Source organism: Erigeron canadensis, chromosome 6 (genome assembly GCF_010389155.1).
Source record: "Erigeron canadensis isolate Cc75 chromosome 6, C_canadensis_v1, whole genome shotgun sequence".
NCBI classification, from domain to species: Eukaryota; Viridiplantae; Streptophyta; class Magnoliopsida; order Asterales; family Asteraceae; genus Erigeron; species Erigeron canadensis.
Genome location: NC_057766.1, coordinates 27116702 through 27125441, shown reverse-complemented (window position 1 = coordinate 27125441; position 8740 = coordinate 27116702). Strand labels below are relative to the sequence as shown.

Genomic DNA, 8740 nt, shown 5'->3' with positions numbered 1-8740 from the left:
AGCCCGTGAGCATCAAAAGTGCACTTGAACTCTTGCAACGACTTCAACCCTTTTGACCCATTCCATTTAGCTAACTTATTTTTGAACGGTTAGAGACCATTCTTATGTAAACGAGTCAAAATTGCCGCCTCCATTTTATATAAGATTGAGCCTTTTACATGTAAAAATGATGAATTTTTTATTTGCACATACTACTTAGTAGATTATAATGCACAGCTACTCTCCCCGATGTGAAAATGTAACAAGTAATGAGAATCATGCGACCATGGAACATTTGATGTACTATGTTTCTAAGAGCAAGAGTATACACCGATTTAGCATAACTAGAACTTCAGTTAACAAGCCTACTTTTTTGTGAAGTAGAATGCCAAAGTATAAACCTTCGTCTTAAAAATATTGTCCACATATAAATATCATACAGTTTTATTTTAAAGTCTTCAAAATTATTGTCCCTAGATATATAAAAATCATATACAGTTTACTAAAAGTGTAATAACTACAAAGTGCAACTAATAGCAGTTGTATCAGTTTCTTCTCCTGGTACATTTCATCGGTGAATGTGTAGCCTGACCTCCTCAACACAATTCTGCTCAAGGTTTCTTCTGAAAACCGAAATGTTTCGGGTAAGGGATTTGGTGGGATTACCAGCTTGTCTTTGATAATGTAGCCTTTCTTCCTCAAGACAAATTTGCTAGAATTTTCTTCTGCAAATGGGCCGCCGAACATCAATTCGTTTATAACGACGGTTTCTTTTCCTTTCCTTTCTTTCTTTTGGTTTTTTGGCCCCTCTTCTAATGGATGACTCTGTAATATATAAATAGCATAATTTGATACGATAATAATAATAACAAAAAATAATATGATGTTATGATAATATAATAATTATAGGAACTGAAAGAACAAAACCTTCGGATGTGTTTTTTCTTCTTCATTTAACTCAGCAAGTCGTAATGCCAATTTCTTCTCTAAATCTTTAGGTGCTGCAATATACATATACATATAATAATTAATAAACAACAAATAATGAGAAATTTAAGTAAATAATACTTGGTAGGCAACATAACAAATTAAGCACAATTATCGATATTTAAAGAAACCAACCTCTCCATTGATCATCTTGCTCTGGTTCAATCATCTAGAAAATACAAAAAAAACGTCGATATTTGAAAAATCTACAGAACGAATTCATAAAAATATATAAATATAAATAAAAAAGAGTAATGGATCGAAGAATTTAAAAGAAAATAACCAATGAAGCCATTCCCAAATCCATGTATCTATCGATAAAAAAAATCGAAGTCTAAGACGTAATATTTTTTTATATATAATTAATACTAAGGTAACACTTTTGGGAGAACATTTTAAAATATGAACGGTAAGAACACTTAAAAACATCATTTTGATGCATTAAAAGTTCATAAAACAAACATAGTGTTTAACTAATTATCATTATTTAAGTGTTTAACAACACATTGATCCGTCAAAATCAAAAAAATCACGTTTTTTGTTTTGTGCATCCATCTTGGATGCATATTCATCAAAATGATGCATCCAACAAAAACTGTGATTTTTTCGATTTTAACGGATGAATGTGTTGTTAAACACTTAAATAATGATAATTAGTTAAGCACTATGTCAGTTTTATGGACTTTTAATGCATCAAAATGTAGTTTTTAAGTGTTCTCATTTTAATTTCATTCTCATTTGATAGTCACCCATTAATACTATAGATAGGTACAAAACCCGTCCTGGCTTTTTTTTTTTTTTCTCATTCTTTATGTAATTTTTCATAAGAGTTAATGTAAGAATCGTCCCTGTAATTTGTCACTTTTGCAACGATAATTTCTCTCTTAATTTTCTAACAACGATGACCCCTGAAGACATGGTCTAGATGGAACCACGGTCCACTTTAATGGATCTGTTTAATTAGTATCATTAAGTGTCGCATGTAACTATGTAAAGTAGAACGTGAGGAGTATTAATGTCTTTCTACTTAGACACACCTAAAAAAACAACAGGGGTCAAATTTGATAATATGATACACCTCAAGTTAACTCTAAGTTGTGATACATGACATGGGTCTGAACGACTAATTCTAGTTATGATTTTGACTTGTTTGTGTGATCATATAAGCAAAATAAGTACCAATGGGTTAATAATCCATAGGTAAGGAAATCTTTCCATGAAAGCTTGAATTTGGAAAGATCAAGTTTCACTCTAAAAGGGCAAAATTTTCCCCGAAGATGTCGTTATGCCTTTGTCGGGTTAAAAACAAGTCTAGCAAAGCTAGGTGTTCCAAGTTATCAAAGCTACAAGTCTTTTATGGTTTAAAAACAAGTCTAGCAATTGTATTTTGAGTTGGAAAGATTGGATTCCATTTGATGTGTGTAAATAATCTGACTACGTTGTAATTTTTGGCCACACTTCAATTGTTTGAGTGACTATATATGTGAATAAAAGTAGCTTTTCAAAAAAATATATATATATTCGGTAAGAGGGCTTTCTAACGTGGATCATGTTAAGAAAACATACTCTATAACTTCCGTTGTAATATTCCAATCTCCCTGTCGATAAAAAAAATATAGCAAAATAAGTGTTGGCGTGCTGCAACAGTAAGTTTAGTGTGTTATAGTACATAAGAACGTATCCCTTTATGAGCTTGACAGGCTTCTTTCGTTAACGTTTTGAAAGTTCGATTCATACCACAGTATTTAATTTGCATAGACTTTGTTGTACGGTGATTTCATTCCCCGAACAACTAACTAGACCAGCTCTAGTGAAATGACTGTAAAAATGGGATATAATGAGATAGTGTACATACAAAAATCCTTAACCACTATATTCTTGTAGGTTGTGCAAAGATTTCGAGTCCTAAATGGTCTCCTAGACACATTTGTTATTTCCATTTTAAGAAAGAAGTTCCCTTTATAAAATGCCTCCATGTCCCTCTGTCCTTTCCTAATTTGTTTAAAGAAAAGAAATTGTTATAAATATATATCTCATTACCCTTTTGCTCTTGTCTTGTTTGCTACACAATTATCTCTCCAACTTTCCTTCCTTTGAACCCAAGTTTTCTTTGTCTCTCTCCCCCTCTCGTGCATTCTCTTTCATTCCATATCGAATCGAATTTGAGTCGAGATTAAGAGTTTAAGAGTTGTTCGAGACCAAAACCAGAGAGAGGGGGGGAGATAGAAAGAGGAAACGGAAACAAGCAAGGAAAGAAGATCAACTTGTTTGATCGGAGATGTCACAAAGAGCAACGGGCAATGCGCATTCGTGGTGGTGGGTTAGTCACCTTCGTACCAAGCAGTCTAAATGGCTCGAACAAAACCTTCAAGGTTAACAATCTTGTTTTCTTTCAAACACCGCCTTCAAGGTTAAGTATATATGTGTTGTGCATGATTGCAAGCATTTTTAATGTAACAAGTTTTTTTTTATTGTTTGCAGAAATGGAAGATAACGTCGAGCATGTCCTGAACTTGATAACAAAAGATGGTGATTCGTTCGCTAGAAGGGCAGAAATGTACTACAAACATCGGCCAGAGGTTATAAGCTTTGTTGAGGAAACGGTCCGTGCTTATAGATCATTAGCAGAACGTTATGATAAATTGTCAACGGATTTACAAAAGGCCAACACTACCATTGCTACAATTTGCCCAGAAAAAGTCACATATGAAGATGACGACGACTACACTGTTACTCCTAGAAAGACACCCAAAACCACCCGTCAAAATGCAACCAAAATCCCCAAAGCCCCAAAACCTCCTAGTAAAGAGTTTTTAAAGAAGATGAAAGCATATGCTAATGATGTCCAGAAATCTGATTTGGCAAAAGACGGTCAAGACAATGTTGAGATTTTGATGGCGGAATCTGCATTAAAGTCTTGCGAAGAGACCTTAGATATGCTACAGGAGAAACAAAAGAAGGTGGCCCAGACGTTCAATGAGGCTAAACAAAGACTTGAGTCCCTCAAAAACAAGTTCAACCCAGACCAAGTCAGCAACGAAAAGGAAAATGTCTCAAATCAAGATGACTTGAAGGAGACTGAAGAAAGCTTCAAGGGTGTTTCAAAGAATCCTGCAAGTGTTACTGAATTGGCAGAGAATTTTGACAAGCTCGTAAACAAGATGATTAGCTTAGAGACATCGGTTACATCTCAGAATGCTCTCACGGACATGTTAAAAAAAGAAACTGATGATCTACAAACAAAGATTCAAAACTTGGAAGCCGAAAAGGCTGCTTTGATGCATATGCCAAAAGGTGAAAATATTGAATCCAAAGTACACAGCGATGACGTGGATTGGCTAGAGATGTTGTTGAATGGGTTAGAAGACAAAGACGAAATTCTTCTTGAAGAGTATGTATCGATCTTAAAGAGCTACAAAGATACTAAGAAGAAACTAACTCAAGAAGAGAAAAGAAACAAAGGAACTCTTTCTCTCATGAAGTCTGCCATAGCTAAGAGGGATTACAAAATTCAATTGCTAAAACAGAAGCTACAACATCTTCAAGAAACTTTCGGTGACGATAAAGTAGACATACCTTTGGCAGAAACCGATGACAGCATCCTCGATGAACCTCAAGTTGTTTCTGCAATTGAGGGCAAGCTAAGAATGGATATCGATGCAATATTCGAAGAGAACCTTGATTTCTGGTTGAGATTCAGCAATGCATTCCGCCAAGTGCATAAACTTAAGGCACAAGTCAAAGAACTTCAAGAAGAGCTTAAGAAAGTGCAGGTCAAAGGACTAACGGGAAGATCAAGCACATCTATGTTTACCACGGACTTAATATCAGATATTAAGCCGATATACATATATCTTAAAGAGATAAACACCAAACTTACAATGTGGTTGGAACAAAGCAAATCATTGAAATATGAACTACAGATGAGATGCTCGTATTTGACCAACATTGAGGAGAAAGTGTCACAGGCTTTGAGTGAAGGTGTGGAAGAGGAGGAAATCAAGTTCAGTACACATCAAGCTGCAAAATTCAAAGGTGAAATTATGAACATGAAACAAGAAAACAACAAAGTTAAAGAAGAACTTCAAGCGGGTATAGATCATGCCATTGCCCTAAAACTGGAAACTGAAAAGACTCTAGAAAGGCTAGAAATGGAGTTTGGTTATGCCACCAATCAGAAACAACCATGCAAGGGAAGGTCATCGGGTCGGAAAGTAACCTTGAGGTCATTGATATTTGGGAGTAAATCAAAGAAGCAAAAATCTTCCCTTTTTGCTTGCCTGGGCCATCCTAAGAAATTCTGTGCATGCATATAAAGTGGTTGTATGTAAGTCTTTCTACGGGTTGTTTCCCTTTGCTCCAGATGTTGAGATCATATCATTGTCATACGACTCTCCTAAAAAGGTTCTGGAAAGACCAAGAGGAATTTGAGGTTACCGATACCTTGAGGCCATCCATTGCTGGGATTGAAACAAAAGTCCATATACATCGACATAGAAATAATCAAGGGCATACAAAGGTGGCCACATATAAGTCATCCTACTTATAGCTTGTTTATTTTTGTATGGCGGGGAAATGGCTAGTTCGTATAGGGTGTATCTAAATAGTAAATAGTGACAGGAAACTCTGTTTCCTTCTGTTCCTAATTCGGGAAATAGGGCATGTCATGATCCACTTTGAATATTCAAAAGCTTGCAAGTATCACATAACAAAGGAGCTTTCCATTTCATATCGATGTTCCTATTTCTTGTTACTGTATGCATCACTCTCATACAATAAGATCCTTGCACATAACTGCAAGAAAGTATGTTTGGGTTTCTATACAAAGAACCTAAGCAAATGGGACATGTCCTTTATTGATTTTACAAGAACTTAAGCTCACAATTACCATAAGTATATATACAAAAATAAAATGGACATAAACAGAGAATCTGACAGGTTTTCAAGTATCATAAACATGAGAAGGCCACTTAAGATTATCCCTTCTTTGATGCTGCAAATGACACTTCTGAAACCACCTTGGCTCCCCTGCCCTTTGCCATGTAAAGACCAACATGGTGCATAAGTTCCTGTTTGTTGCAAGATCCAACATTAGATGTAAACAAATATAAATGATTTTAGAGAATAAACAATTTAACTGGGAGAGGTTTAATCCAGATACTTAATATGTGTTTTCCACACTGAAGGTTATTTCAACGATTCAAGGACGCGTAGCTGTATCCGTACAAAAATGAACAAAAAACTAGCATATAGAGTATGGAATGCAAAACTTTTTTTTTGTTGTAAACTAACTAAGAGAATATGAATGACAACTTTTTTTGTTTGTGTTCCTTACTCTATATATATGTAGATCCTTAATAACAAGGCCAGCCAAAAGAAAGTAACTCGTGCTAGGCCGATAAATCATGATTCAAAAATCTGAAACTAACGACACAATAACATCCCATACACAAACAAAAAATATAGTCATACTGAAGAAGAATAAACAACTATCCCTAAATAATTACAACTAACAACATTGATAATAGTGTTTGATTATACTTTTTTGCAGATGACGATGTTAAACAGACTTCTGACTCTGTGAAACCGACACAGTAATGGGTATACCTGTGGGTGAGCAAGAGCACCAGGGATGCTTCGGGCAACATGTAATGGAAGATCAAAAGTTGCACACCCGCCAGAATATACAACCACATCCTTAAGAGGTGTAAGAAGACCACGATTTCTTGCAGAAAGTGCAGAACACACAAAATCCAGTACACATATATCCGTGCATATACCTACCACCAATATCTGAAAGAGTAGATATCGATTATAGAAAGCACAAGAAATCATATATCATGAGTTGATAAACAGCTATAAAAACTACACTTACAGCTTCAATCTGGTGTTGTTTGACCCAATCTACGAAGACATTGGTTCCATCTTTCTCAAACGAACCAAGATATCCATCAATACAGTCTTTACATCGAAGTGTCGCAATTGACTCATCTTCCAACCATTGCAAAGCTATAAAACAGAGGTGAAATCAAAATTGGAACAACCAAAAATAGCTAGAGCAAAAAAACTTTTACCAGCCCATATTCAGGAATATCACTATAGGCTGTACTGAGTATTGAATATTTCACGGGGAGTAAGACTACCTGGAACCAATTTGGCTTCATCTGTCCCGGCTATACAATGAGGAGGATATGGAGGCTCGGGTACATCTGGGTGATGAGTATCAAGGAAAGCAAAAACGGGCCATTTCTTTTCACAAAACGTTCTGGCAAGATGTGCTGACTCATCAACCATTCTACTTATTTGTTTATCAGGTACTCTTGGAGCCTGTTCATGCAGCATATCATAATGAAGTTACCTGAATCCCTGATTTACATATTAATTGCACAGCATCTAAAAAGCAACACAAATACCATGTTTCATATGGTAGTATTATCATCAATCCATGTCACATATTTCTTATATATTGGTCTCTCTCAGTCTCTCATTAGGTAAAACCATAAAAACCGTCGTTCTGTTTGCCCAATCCTACACATTTGTATGCTAACTTGTGATATAAACTCATACTACCCAAGAAGAAAAGTACTATTGTTTAGGCTTGGTTTCCTACCAAAGAATTATTTACCAATCGTTAACAAGGGTCGTTTCTGAGTTTTTGGAAGTCATCGTGCAACAACTATCACTTACTAAACATGCGACTCTCAAAATAAACATGAAAACCTATAAGGCACTCGCTACAAACAATTTGACTAAGCAACTAATAATAACCACTAAAACGCTTATCGTTTTTGCTTAGATATACGAGTATTCGTGATAAAATTTGAGACACTAAATATTTGTAGACCCCTTATGATCAAACTTAGCCTTATCATGTGCCATCACATTACACATTTAACAACCAACTTAAAGATTTTACATTAAGATCAGCAGCTCATATAATCTAGAAAGTAAATCTAAAAAGTAAAAAACAATGTTGGGTCCCAATTTCTACAATCGCTTTACTAAAAACAAAAGACATAAAAACAAAGTATCAAACAAAAAATAGTCAAAGTACTCCCTTACTCACACACTAACTATGAGTTTGACTTTTGAATGTCAATATGAAATACTAGCAGAACATTTCAACATTAAAAAATATATGCATATATATATTATAAATACATATTAATATACAGATATGAATATATAGATATAGATATGATAGATATATACCAGATGTCCAGCACCAACAGTACAAAAACCGTTAACGATATCGACAAGGACAAGACCTGTACGGACATCTGCAGATAATATTATAGATTCTTCATTAACTGGAATCTCATTCTTTACCATTTCTATTGCATTTCCTGTTCCTGATGACGTCACCATTTTCTTTTTTCTTTTTGTAAGAATCTCTACACACAGATTTTCAACATAACGCGTTTGAAAATATCTCTGTCTACATATATATTTTTCATTCAAGTGGACCATATATCGCAGTGTGTTTGGATTGTTTTCAAAGGTTTTACATTTTGAATAGATATACCCTTAATGATTTGGATAATGATTTATATGGCCCTTTTGTTTTATTTCTTACGGTTGGTTTTTAAAAAAACAGATGTGGTTTTTTCCATTTGAAGAAAACGAGTCTTTTAAATATTTTTGAATTAATATTTGAAGGAGGATAAATATTTCGACTCAAACATTTTGACTCAACCTGTCATCCTTAATATTAAATCTCGGTTTCGACTCTATTATTTTTATGAGAGCTAACTGGTTATTTCAGTGGTTATTT

At 34.7% G+C, this 8740-nt stretch overlaps 3 protein-coding genes across 6 annotated transcripts; 1 reads left to right on the top strand and 2 right to left on the bottom strand.

Moving 5' to 3' along the window:
- Positions 1-354: 354 nt before the first annotated feature.
- Positions 355-4607, bottom strand: LOC122605143. 3 transcript variants are annotated; one of them, XM_043778025.1, is made up of 4 exons: positions 4543-4607; positions 1102-1172; positions 907-980; positions 355-804 (listed from the first exon to the last, which is right to left on the bottom strand). In XM_043778025.1, exons 2-4 carry the CDS (start codon positions 1133-1135, stop codon positions 424-426), a joined length of 489 nt encoding a protein of 162 aa, XP_043633960.1. In that variant the 5' UTR covers positions 1136-1172; positions 4543-4607; the 3' UTR covers positions 355-423. The 3 variants fall into 3 exon arrangements, with proteins under 3 accessions (XP_043633960.1, XP_043633961.1, XP_043633959.1); XM_043778026.1 differs by lacking the exon at positions 4543-4607 and adding an exon at positions 3007-3325 and having other exon boundaries at positions 1102-1135; XM_043778024.1 differs by lacking the exon at positions 4543-4607 and adding an exon at positions 1250-1292 and having other exon boundaries at positions 1102-1135.
- Positions 3243-5282, top strand: LOC122604596 (kinase-interacting protein 1-like). The gene is made up of 2 exons (XM_043777476.1): positions 3243-3338; positions 3448-5282. Exons 1-2 carry the CDS (start codon positions 3245-3247, stop codon positions 5280-5282), a joined length of 1929 nt encoding a protein of 642 aa, XP_043633411.1. The 5' UTR covers positions 3243-3244.
- Positions 4714-8396, bottom strand: LOC122605142 (nicotinamidase 1). 2 transcript variants are annotated; one of them, XM_043778023.1, is made up of 6 exons: positions 8179-8396; positions 7110-7293; positions 6842-6975; positions 6574-6759; positions 5903-6035; positions 4714-4986 (listed from the first exon to the last, which is right to left on the bottom strand). In XM_043778023.1, the coding sequence occupies exons 1-5, from the start codon at positions 8332-8334 to the stop codon at positions 5943-5945; spliced, it is 753 nt and encodes a 250-aa protein (XP_043633958.1). In that variant the 5' UTR covers positions 8335-8396; the 3' UTR covers positions 4714-4986; positions 5903-5942. The 2 variants fall into 2 exon arrangements, with proteins under 2 accessions (XP_043633958.1, XP_043633957.1); XM_043778022.1 differs by lacking the exon at positions 4714-4986 and having other exon boundaries at positions 5799-6035.
- Between the last annotated feature and the right edge of the window lie 344 nt (positions 8397-8740).

Bases quoted from the DNA above. Each gene is read 5' to 3' on its own strand.
- LOC122605142 (XM_043778023.1), bottom strand. From the start codon at position 8,334: ATGGTGACGTCATCAGGAACAGGAAATGCAATAGAAATGGTAAAGAAT. The intron at 7,294-8,178 runs GTATATATCTAT...CTGCATGAACAG, and splicing joins CTGTTGGTGCTGGACATCTG to GCTCCAAGAGTACCTGATAA. The intron at 6,976-7,109 runs GTAGTCTTACTC...TCTGTTTTATAG, and splicing joins TGAAGCCAAATTGGTTCCAG to CTTTGCAATGGTTGGAAGAT.
- LOC122604596 (XM_043777476.1), top strand. From the start codon at position 3,245: ATGTCACAAAGAGCAACGGGCAATGCGCATTCGTGGTGGTGGGTTAGT. The intron at 3,339-3,447 runs GTTAACAATCTT...TATTGTTTGCAG, and splicing joins GCTCGAACAAAACCTTCAAG to AAATGGAAGATAACGTCGAG.
- LOC122605143 (XM_043778024.1), bottom strand. From the start codon at position 1,273: ATGGATTTGGGAATGGCTTCATTG. The intron at 981-1,101 runs GTTGGTTTCTTT...TGTATATTGCAG, and splicing joins GCAAGATGATCAATGGAGAG to CACCTAAAGATTTAGAGAAG. The intron at 805-906 runs GTTTTGTTCTTT...TATATATTACAG, and splicing joins AAGAAAAAACACATCCGAAG to AGTCATCCATTAGAAGAGGG.